The sequence below is a fragment of the Aristolochia californica genome, unplaced genomic scaffold (assembly GCF_029961685.1).
Source record: "Aristolochia californica isolate CCGP_79_NKW_82.1479 unplaced genomic scaffold, dmAriCali1.0.hap1 SCAF_12, whole genome shotgun sequence".
NCBI classification, from domain to species: Eukaryota; Viridiplantae; Streptophyta; class Magnoliopsida; order Piperales; family Aristolochiaceae; genus Aristolochia; species Aristolochia californica.
This window is the reverse complement of record NW_027181793.1, coordinates 22,918,396-22,941,994: the sequence shown is the minus strand read 5'-3', so window position 1 is coordinate 22,941,994 and position 23,599 is coordinate 22,918,396. Positions and strand designations below refer to the sequence as shown.

At 37.4% G+C, this 23,599-nt stretch overlaps 3 protein-coding genes across 3 annotated transcripts; 2 read left to right on the top strand and 1 right to left on the bottom strand.

Moving 5' to 3' along the window:
- Positions 1–858: 858 nt before the first annotated feature.
- LOC137947039 (NADPH--cytochrome P450 reductase-like) lies at positions 859–6,983 on the bottom strand. The gene is made up of 18 exons (XM_068793332.1): positions 6,424–6,983; positions 6,257–6,316; positions 6,084–6,160; positions 5,902–5,959; positions 5,729–5,812; positions 5,598–5,634; positions 4,773–4,842; positions 4,423–4,626; positions 4,235–4,327; positions 3,494–3,722; positions 3,294–3,377; positions 3,059–3,210; positions 2,879–2,975; positions 2,518–2,667; positions 2,354–2,431; positions 2,145–2,267; positions 1,937–2,050; positions 859–1,406 (listed from the first exon to the last, which is right to left on the bottom strand). The coding sequence occupies exons 1-18, from the start codon at positions 6,757–6,759 to the stop codon at positions 1,326–1,328; spliced, it is 2,127 nt and encodes a 708-aa protein (XP_068649433.1). The 5' UTR covers positions 6,760–6,983; the 3' UTR covers positions 859–1,325.
- A 6,354-nt stretch (positions 6,984–13,337) lies between these two features.
- LOC137947040 (AP2-like ethylene-responsive transcription factor At1g16060) lies at positions 13,338–16,264 on the top strand. Its single transcript, XM_068793333.1, has 7 exons — positions 13,338–13,743; positions 13,867–14,087; positions 14,328–14,416; positions 14,544–14,617; positions 14,711–14,761; positions 14,865–14,941; positions 15,519–16,264. Exons 1-7 carry the CDS (start codon positions 13,595–13,597, stop codon positions 16,052–16,054), a joined length of 1,197 nt encoding a protein of 398 aa, XP_068649434.1. The 5' UTR covers positions 13,338–13,594; the 3' UTR covers positions 16,055–16,264.
- A 4,593-nt stretch (positions 16,265–20,857) lies between these two features.
- LOC137945642 (uncharacterized) lies at positions 20,858–23,094 on the top strand. The gene is made up of 2 exons (XM_068791600.1): positions 20,858–21,095; positions 22,529–23,094. The coding sequence occupies exon 2, from the start codon at positions 22,552–22,554 to the stop codon at positions 22,861–22,863; it is 312 nt and encodes a 103-aa protein (XP_068647701.1). The 5' UTR covers positions 20,858–21,095; positions 22,529–22,551; the 3' UTR covers positions 22,864–23,094.
- Positions 23,095–23,599: the final 505 nt, after the last annotated feature.

The following is a 23,599-nucleotide window of genomic DNA, read 5'->3' as shown; positions in this document are numbered from 1 at the left end:
GTTACAACACGAACGACTTCCTGCCTCTACTGATCTGCTTCAGACCTAACCCCCTATCCATGTCCCAATTCACATACGTAAAGGAAGCAGAAGCACAAAATTCTCCTTGTTTCCTTGCTCTGAAACGTAACCATTTTCCAGACCTTGGTCCTCATAGCAGTCTGATAACTACCGAACCCTTTCTTCTTAAAACAAATATTATGCATTTTTATGCTATAATCAACTGGCATTGGAACGTCCCAGTGGCATCGACTTCGTGCCTAAAGACAGGGCGTGTTAAGGATTAGCCCAGAATTTCAGATTGTTGAAACGCACAACTTCGAATTGACTGGCTACTGAAACTGAACTAACGAACTCCACTAGAGCTGGGGTTGTCCAAAATGAATATACTTCACTGAAAGCCTTTTGGAACCATAAATGCCAACTCCACCTTCGTGTCAACAACGCAGACGTTACCGTCTCGGAAGAAAATTAGATGGTTAGTCGACTAAGTAGACGAGGCTTTGGGAATAAAATTGGAGGAATTTGAGAACTATTACTCGGGCATGACTTTTTGAGTTACAAAACTTCAACGGGAGTTCTACATGTAGTCGTACGTGATGTGGGACTAATCCAGTCAAGTTTTTACATTCTCTAGCAGTGTCAGTTTGTCAATTATTTGGTTACTTACAAGCTCTGGTCCAAACAGATTGAGACAAAGATAGGGAAGGGGAGAACAAAGAGAATGTCAAGTCGATTAGTCATTTTCATTTATTTAAAGAAGTGAATTAAACCCATTACACCGCATAAGAGAACGAGTTGTTCAGATCACCTTGTCTCATAGGGTTTCAAAACCCCTTGCTGCTCTGCACCAATGAATCACATAATTATGAAGATCGTTTAACAAATAAATAATATTTTCCTCCGTGCAGGTCTACAGTTTTTCCGTCCACTGATAAAATCACTCTCTACAGCTACAGATTTCACAGGCTTGTACAATAATTGAAGCCACCCTTCCCAGTGGTCGGCCTCGTATCCCAGATTCTATCTATCTTATGCATGAAGATTTAACTTTTAAAACATATAAATACACAACAAAAATCCTTGTTAGAGAGATGAAAGAATCACAGATCTCTTCAATACAATGACAACGACAACAAAACCCACTGCTCCTTATGGTGATGAGAGACGGAGCAAAGGCATATCGCAGTACTGAACCCCAATTTGGGGATTTCAGGAGGCCTTGCACATACGCTTTGCTTATAGTTGGTGCAGCGTCAATATAACCACGCACCAACGGTCAACAGACCACCCTTTATATAGAAATGCTGTCGAAGAGCAGATAATCACCAAACATCGCGAAGATACCTCCCATCCATTTGGAGACTCTTTACCATACTCTCAGCCTTGGACCCATCGAGTGAACCCTGCGACACAGTTGACCACTTAAAGCACGGATAATACACAACTTCCAATCTCATGTTTCAAGCAGTTGTACAGAAATAATTACTTTCTTTCAAAATACCATGGTTTTCATTCTTGTAGGACACAATTCTAACTATATTTTTTCAGGTTTTCTGACTCAGTCAAATCAACTCATGATTTAGACGAGTCGGGTCAGATTTGGGACTGGGCAAGCCGAGTCGAAGGCTGGGACTCCTGGTTCAGCCAAGTCCCCTTCAACTCGCTCAAGTCCAGCCACCAGGCCGGCTAGTCCAGATCGAACTCAGATTTTCATGTGTCTAAGTTGGATCCAGAGTCTATTTCAGAAAAATAAACAAACCCTGGTTAAAGTTAATTTCTTGACAAACGAACACTATATGTGATCATTTCAGAAAATAATAATCCACAAATTGCAACGCATCAAACACATAATTTACCATGCCATTCGTTGGACTGGCAAAAAATAGCCATTAAAACAAAAAAGTAAAATAAAATAATTTATTGATCTAAATACCTGTTCCTGGACTATGGTGTGGAGAACCCGATGGACATCCCTGGCCATGCCTTTGGCATCACCACAGACATAAATATAACCACCCTGAGAAATCGTATTCCAGATGTCTGATGCCTGCAGACAGACGAAGTAATATCAGAGTCAATCACTACAAACAGAAGTTAATTTTCTTTGCTGCCTTTAGAAGGGTTGGCTAGGTTTAGCCCACCTTCTCAGCCATCTTGTGCTGAACGTATTCTTTAGTTGGCCCCTCACGTGAAAAAGCAACAATTAGCTCAGAGATCACCCCTGACTCAACAAAGCCATTGAGCTCGTCTTCATAGATGAAATCCTGAAAACAACGAAGGTTAGACCAAATTTTCCAGTGAAGAAGCACACCTTTCTAAAGCCAAAGAAAGAAGCTCATCTTATATTTACCATTTTGCGGTTTCTACACCCAAAGAAGAGGACAGCCGGCCCAAGATTAACACCAACTTCTTTTAGAGCTAATCTTTCCTGAAAAGTGAATATAAAATGTCTCCACGATCAAAATCATCACCTCGATAGGAGAAAAGAAGTGAGACTAGAAACAACTTACGAACCTGCAAGAACCCCCTGAAGGGTGCTAAACCTGTTCCAGGACCAATCATGATAATTGGAGTTGAAGCATCAGTGGGGAGTTTAAAGTTTGATTGCCTCACAAAAGTGAGGGCTGAGCTGCAATCAGTGCATTCCTCCAAAGGCATGGAGTTCTGCAAAAAGATAATTTTTATCAAGAATAGTGAAAAGATAAAGTTGATTTTGTAACATTTTCTGGCAGTCATATAAAAAAATTGAACAAGATGAATCCAACATTTTTCAACTTCTTAAGAATTCCGGGAAAAGCAAATCCTAGAACCTCAGATGAGCCCCATTGAAGCACAATTACTATTTTTTGGTCTTTCTCCTATTGTAGTAGAGTACCTTCATCCAGGTTGAGCAAACACCTTTGTGAATCCTTCCAGTAGGTGTGGGGCCATATGCCAAGGCACAAGTGACATGAATTCTAGAAGGTGCAATTCTGTAGTACAAAAAAATTCCAATTAATAAAAAAGAAAATGTACAGTGCAACGATAAATTATTTAAATATAGAATAGAGCTCACTTTGGAGAAGAAGATATGGAGTAGTATCTTGGTTGCAAACGAGGAGCAACTGCTGCAAAGAACACGCCCAGTGGGGGCTTGGCAGAAGGAAATTCCGCCATGACTTCAAGGAGGCTTCTCTGGCTCGCAACTACCCATTGAGAATATTCGTCCTGCACAGGACAGACTTCCATCAGAAACATGTACATTCAGAATGTCCTGCAGAATTCTGCAAAAGGAGCTTCCAAAACAATACCTTCCCAGCAGGTGAAGCAAGAAACCTCAGCCGTTCAGCCTCAGTTGGTTCAGAAGCATGAGCAGCCAATGCAACAAGTGCAGCCTGAAATAACATAGAAACAGTGGAACATAATTTAAGTATGTCATTAATAAATTACTTAATCTGAAAGAATTTTACACAATATGGAAGTGAATGATCTTTACCAGTGATGGACTAACCTTTTTAGGAGAATTCAGAAGATCAGCATATTTGGCAAGTGCAGTTCTTAAGGTGCAAGGAGATGAAAAAGGAGGCGGCAAAGAGCTTCCAGTAATTGGTGTCCCATCCTCTTTGTCAGTATGGATGGAAAAGAATGTATCTGCTGACAAACCCAGTAGCCTTTCAGCCTCCTCCACAGTTTCAACGTCATTCTCAGCATACACACCGACATGATCCCCTGTTTCATACCTGAGAAAAAGGGACCGACATCAATCAATAAGTGGGACAAATTGAAAGCAACTGTGCAACCAAGAAGAACCAGTTTTTTTTTTTCAAAAGAACCCATACAAGAAGGGAAGGAACTCAACAAGGGAATTAACAGATTAAGTTCTAATTACTTATGCTAATATTGGTTGGAATTGTCAACCACGGACATCTTTTAACCCTCCCAGTAGATGAAAGCATTCAACCATGATTTCCAGCAACTAATCAATGTTCTTTGAAAAGTTCATTTCACTGAGAGAGAGAGAGAGCACGAACATATAATATAGAAAGAGAGAGAATGGGAAGAACAGCCTTTGGAACATTACATAAAAAACCAGATAAAGTGCTATTTTAATGCTCACACTGAATTTTAGACTTAAGTACTTCTCAGATAACAAGTACATTTAATGGTTGATGTGATGAAGTTATACTACCTAGAAGCTACATCTGCAACTGCACTAGAGTGAAGTTAGTTCAAAGAAATTCAATGAACTTACTTAAGTCCTGTGCCAGAGATGTCAAATTCCAGATGGATGCAAGAGCGATCTGAGAGCAGGCTGTGAAGCTCCCTCCTTACAGCCACTTTAGCCCTAAGGAAGAGACCAAAAATTCAGTCTATGATAAGGAAAAAGAATGTGAGATTAGATTATTTACGATCAACTGGGTACTACTTCCAACTATTTACCTGCATGGATTGTGAATATCATGCACCATAAAGCCATTTGCATGGCCATTTGCATAACTTGACTTTCCCTGAACAGACGCATCTTCAGACTCATAGAACACAACCCTATATTCTGGGATAGCAGCAGTGTAAGGAGTAGAAGCCCCTGAAGTATCATCTTCATCACGAAGCAACAGATCTAACTCAGGCCACACTTGTTCCCGCCTGAAAAAGTGAAACAAAAAACTGGTATGAGTTATTTTAAATAATTTAATCAGAATATTAGACCCATCTAAGTTAAGGACTGTAAAATATCTAATAATAGAAAGCAGTCGTGGGACAAGTCAAATCAGAAATTTAAACCTTCATACCATGCAGTAAAGTCATCTTCAATACATTGGTCATCGTCACCGAGACCCACGGGTACAATACGCTTTGCACCTAAAATGTCAAGAAGAGTACAGAAGAATGACATAAGTACTAATTGAAGCTGTGGGATGATAATATCAACACTATAAAAAAGAAAGGCTAATGACATCCAGAAAAGTTTCAACTAATGATCTTTATATACTGCCAATGGATCCATCCACAAGCTCAATTGAATTGAAGGGTGGGGTAGCTTACATAAAGTTATATTTTGGTTAATTTTTAAGACAAGAATGCAAATCTAGATAGAGCCTTCATGAATTGAACCAGTTTCTTTCAGTCTCCCCAGCTAGAAAGTAGCACTCATACGTCATGGACCACACTATGTTCACAAGTTCATACAGGGAAAGAAAAACATGCATCACCTTGACATCAATATGCAAGAAACCATATATGATGTAGCAAAATCACCACAGACAAGACTTTCCAAAGAAAAATCTAGCAGAGAGGTGTCACTAACAATTCTTAAGCATCAAATATGCTGATAATATATCTCGGCTAAGCAAAAACACCACCAGACTCAACTAAATACTTAAATCTCTTAAAACAACAGACAAAGGGAGGGTACTTTTCACAGAATAAGCAACGAGAATAAAGAGACTAAAGCCACCCATGTCATACGACAGAGGCCAGTCAGATCAGTGCAGTGTTAAACGAACAGACCTTACATACAGAAGACAAAGTAAGCATGATCATTACGGCCAACATTTTAAATGTACGATCTCGATGCACAAAATTCTGATTGGAGGAAGACTAAGCCACAATCCTACCTTGTTCAGCAAGAAGCTCATCGACAACCTTTGCAATCTACACCCCGAACAGAACAAAAAAAAACAGCCATCAGCAACCTCACAAATATCAAGAAAGGTAAAAACTACAGCGTTTTTTATTTCCATCAGACCTTATTGAAATGCTCATACTGGCGGTTACCCAAGCCAAATACACCGTATTGGAGGTTCTGGAGACAGTTCCCCTTATCTTTTTCCTGAAAATTTGCGATAGTGCAACTTTATTCAGACACACTGAACAAAACAAATAAAACTGAACACTAAAATTGATATTTCTCGAAAATACCTCAGTAAACCATTTATAAAACGTGGCTGCATTATCAGTTGGCTCACCGTCTCCATATCTACACAAAACACCATTCAAGAATAGCCAAACATAAGAGAAAGCTGCAATCGAAGAAGGAAGAAAACCGCAAAAGCCGAGGAAGGATTGGAAAAAGGAAATAATTTGAAGTGCTGTTGTCTTACGTTGCCAAGAAGAAAAATGCCAAAGTTTCCTTTTTCATCTTTTCCTCATATTCGTCATCATCTGCGGCATAATCATCCTAAGGAAAGACAATCAACCAGAACATAACCGTTAACTACCAAATCGAAGAAGAGTTGGCAACTGATGTTCTGAATTGTTGACAAAGTCTAGTTACCAGATCCACGACCCTAAAAGTCGCTTTATCGTACCGCGCTCTCGCCTCCTCCGCAATTGCCTAAAGTGAAGTAAAAACAACAAAAAGTTGAAACGGAATTTCATAAAGTCAAAAGAAAAATACGAACAGATTCGAATAACAAAAAGCAACAGAAACTAAAGTCGAACCTTAGCGAATCCCTCAGCTGTCCCAGTCTGCGTGCCGAAGAAGATGGTCACCTTTTTCTTTCCATCGTCAGCCTCCGGCTCGGCCTCCTTTACAATCAACTGCTTAGGAAGATCCTGTACCTTGCTCGATTTCTGCCCGCTGGATCTCCGCCACACGAGGATGACTATGCAGCCGATGAAGACCGCAATCGACGTCGTCAAGATCATAAAAAACTCCCGATTCTCCACGAAGATAGCCGCCCCAGAGTCGGACGCGATACTAGCCGGATCAAATTTTCCTTTGATAATAGCCGACATGAGATCCATGGGAGAGATCTTCATGGAACCGGACTGCATGACCACTCCCAATCCGGCACCGGGAGAGAGAATTAGGCAGCGATCGATTGACACCTGGGGGAGAATCGCCCGAAAACTCACCGGCGGCGGCGGCAGCTCGGACCGGGAGTCTACGATCGTAGATAGGGCGGTGGAAAGAGGGAAGTCGATCTCCGGCTACGTCGGGGAAGCGTTCTTTGGATACGGAATTTGTCAGAAAAGTAGGCGTGTTCTTATGAGAGAGAGGGAAGGAGTCGAGCCGGTTTTTATGTCGAGGCAATGAACGAAGCAACGCCCACCAAACCCGACTGGTCAAAACACCTACCACAATAACCCAGGGTTAGAGTGAAGTGAAGATAATCCCCGCGAGGGAATGGACTAATCTACCCTTCACAATTAGCTCACGTGGCAGCCTCTTTTGCCGACTTCGCTCTTTGGAAACGAAATGGCAGTCCAGAGCGAGTGCCAGGTATCTTCGTTTCCACGGCACCGGTATTGACTACAAAAATTACTATCTGTCAATTAAAAAAAGAACGGGACCGACATGTCGCCTCGTGCTCGGTCCCGGAATGTTCATCGCGGACCCATTCAATCGCTAGTTGACGTGGGTCCCGCGAACGGGAAAAGCCCGGTGAGGAGGTGGCTGTGGATCCGATCGGACTTTCCGGGATTTAAGTCAAGGAGTCAGTGACGTTGTCAGGTTCTGAACCTAACATTAAAAGCGCAGAAAAGGCTGGACCCCGGGGTCCCAGTTGCATCACGTGTGGACAATACTGAGATAATGCAATCATGATGAGGAGGCTTCACCACGGATTTTCTACGGATCAGAAACACACGCGTGGACCGGAACATAGCGTCTGGGCCCTCCCTAAAAAAACCATTTTACCTTCTGTTCAGTGTTCTTTGACATGTTTAACCCCCGGCTAAAACGTCCAAATCTCCCTCATACGTGGTACTCAACTTGTGTTTAGGTAATAGATTTAAATACCTCAAGTAATAGATTTGAATCATATATAAGAGGAGATTTGAACGAATTAATTAAGTCGTAATTGTTGGCAAAAGAGTTTGAAAAGTTCGTATTTCAAAAGGGATCCTATGTACTGAAACAAGAATGATACTCACAACTCTTATTGATTCATGTAAAATGAAAATCACTGACTAATTATATACAATTAGAACAGATTTTTTGCCTCTATCGTTTGCATTCATTACAAGTAACTTACGTTTACATCTCATATATCTTGAATTTTGATAAGGATGAGATGTTTCGAGAAAACAAATGCATGCCTCGTCGATTGGTTTAAAACTACTCAAAACAGGAATTTAGAAAATTCATACGAAACTCCCCTACGACAATGTCATTAATGTTCACCTTTTTTGTTTAAGTGGTACTATTTGTCGATAACATGTGTTTGTTCATTTGTTTATGTGGCACTTAGGTATCATCTAAGTGATATTTTCTTTTAATTTAATAGTGATAATGACCCAATATAATTGGCTTTGATCTCGATAATCAAGCCAAATATTGATCGAAATTTTGATTTTGACAATTGACGAATTGTTTGACTAAACCTTCACGCTTTGACAATTGGGAGCTTCAACTTTGACCATTTTTCAATTGGTGATCAAATTCTTTCGATCTTAGTCGATGATTGATGTCCATGATCCAAATTGTGGATCAAGGTTTTAACTTTGGTAATCAAATTTCCATGTTATTTGACTAGATGAATAAGTCTCCAAGCACATTTCTCTTTTTTTGTTTTTTGTTACAACAAGGTTGAATGATTTTACACAGAGTGATTACACCTTTGATTTGAAATGAGTAAAGAGAGTGAGCCTGCTTATGGTGATTGAAGGATAATTATAATTTTTCCATATAAATTAAAATTAAAAAAAATCAAAACCGATTTAGATTGCCTCTACTAAATTCCAACCTAAATTATACTTTGAAGTAACTATTGATTTCTAGGGCCAACACATAAACACAAGAAATCTTAAGGGAAGAAGAGAGGAAAGAAGAAACCAAGGGAAAGAAATAAGAGGAAAGGAGAGAGAGGTGTATGGATAAATTGTAGCAAAAGATGAAGAGGTTTGAATGCTCTACCCCATGCCTTGAGGTTTTATTTGTAATTACGTGAAGATGTTTACAATGATTACAATGCCCTTAGGGCTACATACTTCAAAATAAAAAAGACATAAGAAGACATACAACAACTAGCATAATTATAACTTTATGCCAACTCTATGAAAGTTGTCTATATTTACTAGTCATGTCACCCCTACACACGTGGGTCTCTTGACACTCCCCCTCCTCAAGTTGATGTTTGTAACTTTATTTGCAAATTATTTTGGTCAAGAACCATGTGTGCTTGAAAAAAACAATTTTGATTGCCTTGATTTGATTCATCTTCTTCTTATTCACATCTTGTTTGTACTCTTTATCTTGTACTCATCTTGTCTCCCCCTCACTTGGATATTCTAGCAACACAAAACTTGATTCCCACAACATGTGGAATTCTTAATCGTTGGTTACCTCTTTTTTGTACTTCTTTTTCGACTTCTCCCCCTCAAGCTAGGGATCTATTTGTTCTTTACTAAGAGAACCGACTTGTATAATATAATTGTGAGAGAAGAAAAATCACTCATAGCCATACGATAAAACTCCATATACCAATTAAAACGGTCATAGTATGAAACACACTCCACTCAATTTCAATGGTAGAAAAATAACCCAACTTTAGGGCACAACAAAAGAGACTACTCCCTTTTTAAGGGTAGTTCATACAAAAAACACCTATTGGGTGAAGAATAAAAAGACTTGACTTAAACTGGATGTTGGGCACACTCCTCTACTTTTTAGGTTGTGGGTCTAGGCATGGCTCTGAAGTGATGAAAACAAAAATAAATTGAATAAAGTACTTTAAGGATTTAAAAGTGCGAATAAAAAGATAGCAACTTTCATAATTTTAAAAGGAATGAGGCGCACAATACAGTTCTTCATACTTCCAAGTAAGAAAGACGTGCTTTTAGACTAATAGATAGATAAAAAGTGACCAGGTTTGACTCAAGAGGGAGATGAAAAAATAATTCCTCTATTAACATGATAATTGAAGAAACTCAAAAAAAGTTTTCCAATAAGAAAGTTTTGGGATGGAACATCAAAATAAAAACTTTCTAAACATAAACTTTTCATATAAGGCAACTACTTTTTACCACAATTTGACCAATTTGGAAACAAAATATTCAAAAGATAATTTTTGGAATAAGGGAGATTTAGGACACTAATATTTAGAATATAGAATTAGGAAACAAGACTTTCCAATTCAAAATTTTAAGACTGTAAAAAAAGAAACTAAACTCATAATGGGAAAGACTTCTCTTAAGGAAACTAATGTAACATGAGATCAAGCAAAAGAAACTTTTAAGAAAGAAAAAAATACTCAAGTTGGTAAAATTTTGACAAGATTTTGAAAACAAATAAGAAATTTATCCAACATTAGAAACTAAAAAAATGAAGCAAAAAATTCGGCCTAAATTCGAATCTTCGCATGCAACAGAATACCAACATGACCTTTGATTATTCCAATGTGGATATATCTCTTTAGAAAGATCAGATTGAGAAACGATTTATTGGGATATAAAGTAGACTCAAATATATTTCTTTTGAGATATATTTTTAATATAAATCCTTAGTAGTATTGGTACAAACCGTTCAGGAAGTTGAGGTTTTCTGCTACTACCCAAAACTTTTCTGTTGCTTGAGCTTTGTTGCTTCAGATGTCGATTTCTCCTTCTATAAAAGTTTGATTTTAATTATTCTTTTTTAATTAAAAATTAGACTCAAATATCTTTCCAAAGGTATATAATTTGATATATGAAAAATACGGAAAGAGAGTGAAACATTCAATGAAAAATAAGAATTGGGAAAGAAGATTTAAGGAAAAATGAAAAACTTCTCTTTTTTCCTTTTTCTTCTTCTTCTTCTTCTTCTTCTTCTTCTTCTTCTTCTTCTTCTTCGTCTTCTTCCTCCTTTCTTCTCCATCTTCCTCTCCTTTTCCATCTCATATCTTAACGTGACTATGATGCTATGTTGATTTCTAGGGCAAACACATAAGCATAAAAGATCTTAAGAGAAGGAGAGAGAAAGGGAATTCTAGCTCTTAGGAGATGGGTGAGAAAAAACCAATGGAGAGAAAGAAGAGGAAATGAGAGAAAGGTTTATAGACAAATTTGATCCAAGAGGAAGATGCTTGAATGCTCTACCCCATGCTTTGAGGTTATATTTGTAATTGTGTGAAGGTATTTACAATAACTATAATACCCTTAGGGCGACATGTTTCAAAAGGAAAAAGACATACACACTTGCATAATTACACTTCTATGCCAACTCTATGAAATTTCTTCATATTTACTAACCATGCCAGCCCTACACACGTTGGTCTCTTAACAGAAATGACTTTTTTAGTCACACTTCATGGGCTTGTATTAAAACTATAACACGAATTGTAAATTCTAAGGCTTGAGATAAATATTTCATCGAACAAATCAAAATGTGATTCAAGTAACAAAAATTTGCAACTTCTGAAATCACAAACATCGCTCTAACAAGTCTTCTCTTTGTCCATAAAAATAGGATTGCATGGTGCAATCCCAATTTTCTTTTTGTTGCTCCCCTTTTGTGACTTGCATTCTACCCAGAGCTCCCCTTTTGTTGTTGCCTCCTCAACTCGTTGACTTGCTAAGAACTTGCTCCAGTTCTCACCACCACCATCGGGATACTAGAATTCCTTAAAGCTTCTTCTTTGTTCATTAGTTTTTTTTTTCCCTTAATATATTTCTCTGCTCGTGACACTCTTTTACGAAAACATAACGCTTAACTGGAATTAAATAATATTTTCCTTAAATTTAATAGTGGTAGTAACTTGGAATGATTAAGCGTTGATCGAGCTTCGATTTCAATAATTGATCAGGATTTTGATTGAAGTTTTTGATTTTAACAATTAACAAACTATTTGATTAGACCTCCACAATTTGACCGTTGGGAGTTTCAAATTTGACCATCCATCAAATTTATATGTTAGTATAGGTTAGTACTATGTTATTTAATATTTGATAGAAATTTGTAGCAGCAATTCTTTATTTGATCTTATTTAGGTAACGTTCCATGGGGCATATGACTCCACGTTTTTCATTGCCAACACCCTCAAGGCTCATATGTCAAAATCATTAAATGGCTCATTAAACATAGTACTTCTTGTCATGTATCTTTGAGACCACCGATCCATCGTAGCAGAACGGCCCATTTTCGTTTCCAAGGCCCGTATCAAGCTGTGTTGGATTGTTGTGCCGTCACGAGTTAACAAGCTAGAAACCTGCAAATTAATCAGGCGGCGGTTGGGAGGTGAATTACAGGCAGCAGCTGTGACTAATTAATGGGTTATATCTGCAGAGAAGAATCGTAAATCAGCTGTTTTCATGTCCAAGCAAGGGTTGGTTGCATCGACCAATTCGGCTTGCTTTAATGGAGGGATTTTATCGACTTTCCGTTGGACTCCCACCTCCGAGTTAGGCCAACCAACAACGAGTTATTTCGGATTTGTTGTGTTCGTAATATGACAACTAAGACCAGATTGTGTCCCAGAAATTGAATACGGAAGACAATTTCAGCTACCGCAGTCGATTTTTCCCTTCGGAAATATCAATGAACCAGTGATGCAAGTTTACAGGTTTCAAGCTAGGTTCTTGATAACCCAATCATCTCTGTTTCATCGTGAGAAACAGTTTATTCAATGTGACGCTTCCCCATTGTCTCTCTTCCTCCTTCTTTAAAATTAGGACCGGAAGTTCTGGATCCAAAACCAGTTTCAAGCCTTCTTCTTCAAGCGAAAGGAACCCTTTTTTTCCTCTCCGTGTGAAGGGGTTTCGTTGCTCGTTTTTAAATCAAACTCTTTCATTGATTTGAAGCTTAATTAATTTGAGCAAACAGATGGGAAGTTGGTCCCTTTCATTAAATCTTCTCCTTGTATTGAAAAATATCTGGTTAAAAGTTACCTTTGAGCCGGTTCATAAAATTAATAACGTGGCAAACCGGACCATTTGGGGTTCTTTACCTTGAACCAATCCTGATCCAAATGGATTTTACTTAGGCCGTTAGTACCTTTTTTTAGGAAGTGCGGAAAATGGATTTACAGTAAAAATACCTTTCTAGGGACTAAAACAAGGTACCAAGAGATTTATAAAAAAATTAAATTAAATTAAATTAAAAAACTAGTTGAGCCGGTTCACTTCCAAGTGTTAAAGCCCGGTTGGATAGCATTTAACTTGCATGTAAAACCAAATCGGTCAGGCTCGTAGAACAGCACATTTAATCTCCAAACCGGCTGATTGAGAGTCTTTGACGAGGAGTGGAACCACAGCAGAACCCGGCGCAAGTACACTACGGAAAAGGAATCTTCATCCCGCGGACCAACGGAATCTGTCGTCCCCATTGGAAAAGGCTCACTTCAGTAGGGAACATGGATTACTGTAGCTCGCAGGGGAGCGAGTACAAATTAACTAAACGAAAGAGGCCAAAAAAGCGCAATAGAAGACGACAGAGAATCCGCGCGGAGACGGCCTGCAAAATTAATCCTTCTGTCCATCGCCGGTCACTCTGTAATTCGCCACTCGCTCTCTTCCAAAACCAAACGTTGCCGTCCCTTTGATTTCGGTTATCTTTTAAGGACCCTCCATTCGGCGACCTGGTCGCACTTTACTGTTCTTCTTCTTTTTCTTCGTCGTCTCTTTTTTTTTATCTCCCATTAGTTTTTTTCGTTTTTTTTTTCTTTCCTCTGGGTGTCTCGTTCACGGAACGTCAATGACGAAGCTTTCACAGCAGAACCAGAGAAGCAACGGGAATACGGGAATCAGCTGCATTAGCACGACTACCAAGGTGAAGAGAACGCGAAAAAGCGTCCCCAGGGAGTCTCCTCCGCGACGAAGTTCTATCTTCCGGGGAGTGACGAGGTAAGTGACAGTCGGCCGGCTTCTCATGGTGCTGCTGCTCTCTCCGCATTCTGTTTAATTTTCTGTCTTAACTATGCTTAACAGAGGAATGTTTTGTACTTCTGGGTCGTGGATTTTGTGCAGACATCGATGGACGGGAAGGTACGAAGCTCATCTTTGGGACAAGAATTGCTGGAACGAGTCCCAGAACAAGAAAGGAAGACAAGGTTTTCGATTCTTGAAGTTTTGGTTAATCCAATATGTCTCTAACTCGTTGAACAACGTTTCTGACTTTTCGTTTTTCTGGGTGCCCGTTCCGCTCCATCATGGTGGACCAAAATCTAAACGCAATGCAGTGTACCTTGGTGAGTTCACGAAATCGTTAGATTCCTTTAAACAAAAATTTCTCGGTTCTCGGGTGAATCTGCACCTTTCTGATAAACAACCAGTTTTCTATGAGGAAAACCCAGAAAGAATCTGGACTTCTTGTGGGGTTCTCAAGGGGAATATTTTCCGTGTCGGATCTTGCACTTGTTTCAGCAAAGTTTAAAATTAATTTCTTCTTTGATCTTATCGTGAAATTTCTTTCCCCCACTTTTTGACAGGTGCTTATGACGACGAAGCAGCAGCAGCACATGCCTATGACTTGGCAGCATTGAAGTACTGGGGTCAAGAAACTATTCTCAACTTCCCGGTAACCATTGTTGCAGCCATTTTTGCTTTGATTTAGTTTAACTCCCTCTTCCCTTATCGTCCCAAAAGCTGCATTCAGACATTAACTTGAGAAAAAAAACTTTTCCTCTGTGCTTCTTCAATCGCAGCTATCCACGTACCTGGAAGAGCTGAAAGAGATGGAGGGGCAGTCGAAGGAAGAATATATTGGATCTCTGAGAAGGTAAATAAACCCGAACATCTGAGCAAAACACAAAAAAAAAAAAAAAAAAATCGAATACAAAAGTAGTCTCTGAACTTGTTCCTGAAATTCCAGGAAGAGCAGCGGTTTCTCTCGTGGAGTTTCCAAGTACAGAGGCGTCGCAAGGTTTGTTACCGTATCCCTGTTTCGAAGCCAGAGAAATTTCTTCCCGCTTTGCTCGTTTCTTATTTCAGAATCAGTAAGAACATGATCATTATATTACACGCAGACATCATCATAATGGAAGATGGGAAGCTCGTATTGGAAGAGTATTTGGGAATAAATACCTGTATCTGGGAACATACGGTAATTCCGCTTTTCTCCTTAATTCCTTCTTATTTATTGTTAATCTTTTAATTAATTTTAAATGCTATATCTGTTTTTTCGATGTTGACTGAACGGATAGGCCACTTTCTAAAAAGTGCCGTTCGCACGTGCCCTATACCTCGCGAATAATTAAATCACTAAAAAAATGCTTAAGCAAAGTTAGGCAGTTTAATTTATTTTCTAAATAATATAAATTAGAAAAGAAATATTATTATCCAAGTGGAGATTTAGAGACGGAAAGATGACGGCCCATTTACATTGGGCCCATGTGATTGATCAAGATATTTCTTAAAACTGTTAATTATAATTTTATTAAAAACTCCCGATAATGTATTTATTTTTATTTTATATTTTTATATTTTACCAATTTAATGTGGATAAATTGCATGGTCATAAGCAACTGCCAACTGCCAACTGCCAAAAAATATATCCTACCAACTCCCAACGGTTTTTAATTGCCAATATAAAATCATTTTAATATTTTTTAAACCCAAAAATGTATTTTAGGGCAAAAAAGTCTTACCACACTAACGAATTACAGTTTCTGTGGATGCAGCTACCCAAGAAGAAGCGGCAACGGCATACGACATGGCAGCAATCGAGTATCGGGGACTCAACGCCGTCACTAACTTCGACCTCAGCCGTTACATCAAATGGCTCCGCCCGAACCATAACAACTTAATCCCTGGTTCAGACTCGACGAACCCGCACCTGTATCAAAGCCCAAACCCAGACCCTGCCTTCCGGATCAATTCTCTGCATCAATACCAGAGCAACGAGTCAGGAGCGAGTGAAACTCGGATGGGTCCGACGACCGCTGCCTCATCTGCCCTGGGCCTCCTGCTACAATCTTCCAAGTTCAAGGAGATGTTGGAACGGACTTCGGCAGTGGATTTCCCTCCGACGCCGTCACCGGAATGCGAGAACGCGTCTTCCGATTCAGATAACCGGCCGCGGTGCAGCTTCCCGGATGATATTCAGACTTACTTCGAGTGTGACGATTGTGGGAGCTACGCTGACGGGGAGGACGTGCTGTTCGGTGATCTGAACTCGTTTGCGCCGCCCATCTTTGCGGAGGAATTGGACGGCTGAGGAAGAGGGAGTAGAGCGTCAGTGTGTGTAGATAGGTGAAAATTCGTTATTTGAGAAATCACTGGAAATAAGGTCGAAAAGCGTGGGGGGTAAAAAAGGCCTCACATTAACGAATTTTATTTTATTTTATTTTTTCCTACTAGATAAATTGTAGGACAGTTGTTTGGATATTGAGATTATTGATATAATAGTAGAGAAAGTGACATCATATTTTACCATTTCATTCCAATAACAAAACATATCCAATGCTTTGTATTGAAATTTAAGCATCCTTAGTATGTGATCATATGTTGTACAAGTTGTAGTAGCCATGTTGTGTCCTATCTAAATTAGATAGGCACGAGGTCTTGTACAAGCGCTATACTCTTAAGTTGGTTTCATACGTGACGTAACCCTATGTAGACCCCCTATAAAAGATATTTATGCTTTCTAGTTTTTAAATAAAGCTTTTAGAAGCTCACAGTATAGCTAAGTTTCATGGTGCATTATGATTTTGTTTTAGTAGATTTGAATTTGCTTCTAATCCTTGAAACCTTGAAACACTCGGGTATCCCTCTTGAGTTTGAGTTTGACCTTGATCCCATCTGGAAATTGATCATTATCTCATTTGTACGAACTATTTTTAAAATAACAATAATCATATTCTTATTTTCTTTCCTTTCATAGGGTTCCAAATTAACGAAAGAAAGGACAGTATTTCCCAATGCTTCCAGTTTATTGGGCAGGCCGAGTTGAAGCACCAGCCCAAAAAAAGGCAGACAAGCTTTCTCAAGAGCCATTCGTATTCCTGCCTAGCACAAGTACTGTCATTAACTTATTTACATGTTAAAACCTCCTATTTGCTAATGGGGGAGGTGATGTCACAGGGGATCCAACTCCTATTCCCCTTGACAATCTTGCTCTATTTCCTGACACAGGGAACCCTTGCATTTATGTTCCATAATTCAGTTCAATTCAGTTTCACTTCCTTTTTCTTCTTTTCAATCCATAACTATTGCCGAAAAGAGCAGTTGATTAATGTCTTCAACTGAAGCGGGAATCTCATCCCATGCAAGATGCAAGATATATCACAAAGTTTAAACTCATCAAATTTCAAAGTATTTTCTATTTGCTTGAACATAACACTCACCTGTTTTTTACCTAACCTGACTGGTCCATTCATCAATGACTTGCAAATATGAACAACAATAATTATATTATATCAATCTACGGTTTTTGATTAATTTTTCCAGGTTGAAATGGTGACATTGAACAAAATATTAACTTGATCCATAAGAACAGTTCAAGAGAAGATAAGGAGAAGTCTTGCTTCTACCTTCCAAGATTTTTTATAAATAGACAAGTCTCACTTCTACCTTTATTATATACTTTATGACTCTAATTGACCAAGAAGAGGCATACAATTCTTTTTCTTCTTCACCTTTGATGACAATGGTTTCTATCTCATCAAAGTTGGCTCCATTTCAAAGTTCTCTATGTCTTTTCATCTTTCACCACAATCCAAGTTATTTCGGGAAAAAATGCAAAATAAACTAGATTTTAGACTCACACAAAATAGGGCTCAGACAAGAGAGTACGAAAATCTCCACCTAATAGTTGAACCTGGGGAAATGTTAATAACTTCACTAGGACAGCTCATGAATATCGACTAACAACTTAGTCAGTCTCCAAGCTGAAAAATTTTAAAATTTTAAAAAAGTTTGAAATACAGAAATCTAGCGTTCAAGACAAACGAATCGTACACCAATGTAACAAAGAAAGAAAAATGTTATTTTAATTTTATTGGCTACTCTATTTGAATTATTATTTTATGAGGAAAAAAGATTAAAAAATAATTGCATATAGAATGTAGCAAAACTCTAAAGTTCACTATGTAATGTGAAGGCAACACTCTGCCTACTATTGCAACCACGTTGCAGTATATGCCCATTCAAGACACCGTACCTGAAACTCAATTTTGGTTGCTTACTGGCAAATAGTCCAAACTTGTAGCACAATTTGGAAAACACAACAATGAAACAATTATTTTATGTACATACACAGACACGTATATGTATACTGAATGTTGTACCTCATACCTTAGAAAGACTTGAACCCAAGACTTCACACTAGATAATGTGATTAAGTTTTAGATGTTCAAATATGAAGTTCATAAAAATCCATGTTGCTTAAATTTTGTTGAGCTGCATATAATAGAATGTTGCATCATATGAACAAAGAAATGAATATCGTACTCCATAGTAGTAGTGACACTTCCATAATAGTGGAGTTTAAAAGATCTTACAAACAAAATCAAGTCAGAATCTTTCTATCAGTAATCATGAATCACAAAGATGACCAATCCTGCTAAACAATTGAACTATGCAATTTTACAATTCATATAAAATTACCTGATTGAAATTACAGAATGTCAAGTCTTCATAGTCACTGACAAGAGGAAGACGTGAAGAAGCTTTTAGTCGATGCAATAAATTCTTATTCCTAACCAGATTGTCCTAGTCTTGTCAATCAAGTCCTGTGTGAGAAGGAAGTGTTTATTTACCATATATGACAAGAACTAGTATGGACAATGAATATAGGGTTTATTTAATTAATTATATTTTTATAAAATGTGAAGACATAGATCGACGAAGAGGTACACATTGGTACTAATTTAATTTTAGTAGGTTTAAATTGAATATTGAATTCTTTGAGTTACCAACAATTTCGAAAGAAATTGGCTTCTGGAAAAGTAGAATTAAATACTCTAATAACTCAATCAATAAAACACTGAAACATGAACCCTTTGATAGAAAAAAATTCATTAGATGGCAGAAAAGAATGGAGTATCAATTTACAACTTTAAAGATTTTTTATGTGATTCTAAATGCCCCACCAATTAGTACCCTAGAAGAACATAAACCTGGGGTTAGGCTACCAAACACAATTATGAGAAGGACGACTATCTTAAAGGGGGTCTATTCTTAGTGCACTAATTAATAACATGTTTGACATTTTCTTGGATGCCAAAAGTGACATAGGTTATGAGAATCACTAGGACAAAGTATGGGAAAGAAACTGAAATATAACAAAAGTTTTTCATATTCAATCTATAATATGGTATATGATAAATTAGTGATTGATTAAGCACATAAAATACAAAATACAGATATTAAGATCACTATGAAGGGTATTCCCGTATTTGATATAATTCAAGCATCTGCTTGCACCGAAAAACTCCCACCTCATGGTCTAGTTTTAAAGTTCAAATGAAACATAAGAGAGGATTTTTTCCAATAGACAAAATGTTAATATCAATCCAGATTAAAGAAAAGCATAGGAACAACATAGAAAAATAGTGCTTGAGCGATGGTTCCGAAATTAGTGGAAAAACTAATCTACTAGAAAATAAGAAGACTAACTTCTTGATGAAGAAGCCAAAGAGGCACTACAATAAGTCAAACCAAAGAATTCGAAAGGAATTGAACAAGAGAGTATGTTTTGTCCATGGAAAATCAAGACGCTTTGTGAAGCAATGTAAACATAGAAAACTAGACAAAAGCAAGAGGCAAGATGATGATACAACTCTTCATTAATGTAATTATCTTATATTTTTTGTCTTTTATTCACTCTTATTAGGGTGAAGTGTATACTTGTAATATCGGTATTTTTAGCATCTAATACGGTGTGTTCTTTATGTCTCTATCTTCTTCTCTTCTTTTTCCTTATTTTCTTTGTTACTGAAGATCATAATACTATGGAATTTTGAAAATCAATAATATAAAAAATACCCATCTATAAAAATTTGTATATGAAAATCTTATTTATTGATTTTTATTTAAATAAAATTTAGTAAATTTTTTACAAGTTATTTCATGAAATCTACTAATATTGTGTATTGAATAAAATAAAATATCAATAAGACCTTTTTTAAAATATATAAAAGCATAATCGATAAAAAAAATATATCTAAAATCTATAATTAATATTTTCTTATATGACCCAATGATCCCCATCGGCCAATAACAATACACTTTATTATCTGATCCTTCTAAATTTTAATGATTCTATTGATAATTATATATTTCTGTTAAATTGTGTGTATTTTAGGTTAAAAATAAGAATAATAAAACTATAATTAAATAAATAAATTGATTTTTTATTGATTTTTTAGTATTTATTTAGATAATTTGTTGGTAATACAAAATTTAGATATTTTAATGACTCCGTCTCGATTTTTAAATATATTAAAAAGTTCAAAGAAATAAACTACTAAACAAAACTGATTTAAATAAATTATTTAAATGATTCAATAGAGTAAATCAAATAATAAAAATTAATGATTTAAAGAATAACATTTTAAATAAAAAATTTAAAATTATTTTTAATGAATAATTAAAATAATAAAATAGCTAAATGTCATACAAAAAGCATAAATGAAATTAGAAAGTGTCAAATTGAGATATTTTAATAAATAAATAAACTTAAACTAAAATAAATAAATTGAATAAAAAATATAAAAAATCGTACAAATGTCACTGTCTGCCTCTTGCTTGCGGTAATCCAGTAATCGTCTTCGGACCAGCGACCTGGAATTACGAATTATTTGGTGTGACTGATCTGGCCGGCACACACGCAAAGCAAAACAGTTGGCACTCATAGAAGGCGGCACGTAGGCGTGTGAAAGTGTGGGCCACGCCTCCTTGGATGAGGGAGGAACCCCACTAGGAATAATTCGTTAGGGTGCGCATCAAGCCCGGAGACGCCTCTCTCTTCAATCCACATGGCCCTTCCAAGGCTTAAAGGGCCGCATTTGCTAGCTGAATTGAATAAAAACAAGCAATAAAGCAGTCTTGGGGAGGGGCCGAAGGAGGGAAGGTTCATCTTTCTTCCCGTTTCTGCACAGAAAGCAATAAAGCTGAGGATCCGGGGAGTGGGATCACGCGTTTGCAGTGGTCGAGCTTTTCACCGTTCCCTTTTCGCACCTCAGTCCTCGAGCCAGCCAGGCGGGGGTTTCGGTAGATCGTATCGTTCCTGCTCCGTCTCGACGGATCTCTCTACTGTGAGCTTTTCGTCTCGATCTCTCGATTTTTTCTGCTTTTTTGTGAAAGTAGTCGATTTTCTGTTGTCGTTTGTTGACGGGTAGCTATTTTCTAGCTCCTATGTCGATGCGTTTTTCTTGCATTTAGGCTGGATCTGAGGGAATTTGTCTGCGGTACGGTTCTGGTTGCTTGAACGGGGTTCTGAATTACGTTCTCCTGACGTTATAGACGATTCGTTTTGTGTCACTTTGCGTGTATTCGTAGGAAAATCCAGTTTGGAATGTTTAATATTTTTATTTACCTTGTCTGGAGGAATTTGTTGCATTCGATTTTTGTGAAAATTAGGTTGAAATTCATTAGCTAATCCATCGCCTAGGTTAATTCAGTCCATATTATCATTTTTGGGCTTTATTCTATTTTTAATTGTGTCAAGATCTAACTATGGTTGGTCTTATGATTTGTTTTGACATTGCCGTGCTTGATTCATCACGAATTGAACATCATTGTTAAAAACTATTTCAGTTCTCAACCCGTCTCTATTGGCATTTGAGGTTTTTTTGCTTCCCATCCGTCTCTTAGAGATGTTTTTAGAGCTGTCTCTTTGAGTTTGCTCTCTTCTTCAGTTAAGTTGAATTCAGTGTCTTTGGTAGAAAGAGAGAGTAATAAAGTTGGTGCAACTGGTGAAACAATGCAAGAGAAAAGCTATATAAACTGTTCCTGTAGTTAAGGTCATAGAGGAGCCTTCACTCGGTGATTGCAGAGCAACTCTCTCATTGTTATTATTTAAGTGTCAAGCTGAGGACCAGACACAGGGAGACCATCAATATTGCAGAGGTGGGAAGTAGTTAGGTTAGCCGTGACCAACAATGTTACCTAGAGAGGATACAAGAAAAAGCGGTATTCTAAGGCTGGCTTTGGTGGCTACGTCTGCTTTCTTCCAAAGCAAATTTTTCTGTGATTCAGTAGTTATTACCTTGCAAAGCTTCTTGAGAAAAAAATTGAAATCATCTTAAAAGAACTACTATATTAAATGTGAATTCAGGTCTTTCCTAACAAGCATTAAATTTGCTACATTCTCTATGTGAGTACAAGTGTTCTAAGTATTTATTTGGTTATCATATGTTGTGAGAGTCATATTCTAGTCAAATCTTTTTTTGAATGAATACAGTTATTTACTCTTTCAAAGTTGTGTATATTTTCATGTCCATTGTTTACTTTATCTACTGAGGAATAGCAAAACAAATAATCTTGTGCATACCATGCAATAACCTTGTTTATTCGGTGAGTAACAATTTTTTCTTTTAAATGGACGACTGAAACACTTGCTCATTTTGATCGACATGAATATTTTGTTTTATTTGTTCTCTTTTCTTGCCTCTTGCATATTAAATTGACACAGGTTCTTTGTTTATATTACAAGCTAATATTCATTACTGGACTTGATCTGCTGCAGGCCGGAGACACTAACCTAGAACCATGGTTGTTGAGATTTTATCATCTCCACATCGGAGATCCCAAGCAACCCCCTTTACCCCTGTATCACCATCATTTAAGAAGCCAGTCCGTGATGAATTGGGAAGCTGGTCAGCAATATTTAGGCGCCACCGGTTCTTATTGACTATACTTGTAGTGTTGGCCTTTTTATGCACCATATATCTTTATTTTGCTGTTACATTAGGGGCAGGCAACAGCTCTTGTTCTGGCATGGATGGAACTGAAAAGGCGTTATGCCATCTGACTCGGGCGAAATCTTCTGTTTCTCATGTTGGAAAACTGAAATTCTTCTAACAGAAGCTAATACTCGCTCATCTTCACTCTGGTATTTCCATTGTGGAGCTGTATCAAGGTCTATTTTTGGTTATACGGGTCTGAAGGCCAATTTGATTTTTTGGGTCATTTCTTATATGCTATATTATACATGTTGGTATTTTGTTACTACCTGGTGAAATGATTGGACATAAATTGTCAACTTAGTTATGGTTTTCATTGAGTTAATTTATAACTTTTTCTATTTTATCATGGATTTAGTGTTGATCAAATTGCATTATTTGATGATTATTATGTTGAGGCTTCCTTATAGCAGTTGATATCATTTTAATTATTGAGATCACCCCATGTACATCTGGTATTCCATTAGCTAAGATTGTTAAACAAGGTCAAGTCTTTGCAATGGCTGCTCAATGATCAGGTTGGTGCTTTGAGGTGTTCATTTCTGTGGTTATTCACATCATGTGGTGCTGAAGCTGACCCATTTCCGGTGGAGCCTGTGAACTGACCGCTGAAACCTGTATTTTGTAGATTACCTGGTAAATGAACTGAGGGAATTCTTAACCTTTCTATATATTGCACTCTCTGAAAAGAAAAGTTAACCTTGTTCAACTCTCTGAAAACTTTCTATGAATGCACTCTCTGAAAATAATATATTGCATGTCCAAAAGAGAATGCGAGTAAATATTCCACAAAAATTTGTAAAATCAAAATTATAATACCAAAACGAGGAAGTCCTATTGAGTTCGTGGGTAAG

Bases quoted from the DNA above. Each gene is read 5' to 3' on its own strand.
- LOC137947039 (XM_068793332.1), bottom strand. From the start codon at position 6,759: ATGCAGTCCGGTTCCATGAAGATCTCTCCCATGGATCTCATGTCGGCT. The intron at 6,317-6,423 runs GTTCGACTTTAG...ACTTCACTTTAG, and splicing joins CAGCTGAGGGATTCGCTAAG to GCAATTGCGGAGGAGGCGAG. The intron at 4,627-4,772 runs GTATGAAGGTTT...TCACTTTTTCAG, and splicing joins GAAGATGACTTTACTGCATG to GCGGGAACAAGTGTGGCCTG.
- LOC137947040 (XM_068793333.1), top strand. From the start codon at position 13,595: ATGACGAAGCTTTCACAGCAGAACCAGAGAAGCAACGGGAATACGGGA. The intron at 14,618-14,710 runs GTAAATAAACCC...CTGAAATTCCAG, and splicing joins TATATTGGATCTCTGAGAAG to GAAGAGCAGCGGTTTCTCTC. The intron at 14,762-14,864 runs GTTTGTTACCGT...TATTACACGCAG, and splicing joins AAGTACAGAGGCGTCGCAAG to ACATCATCATAATGGAAGAT.
- LOC137945642 (XM_068791600.1), top strand. From the start codon at position 22,552: ATGGTTGTTGAGATTTTATCATCTCCACATCGGAGATCCCAAGCAACC.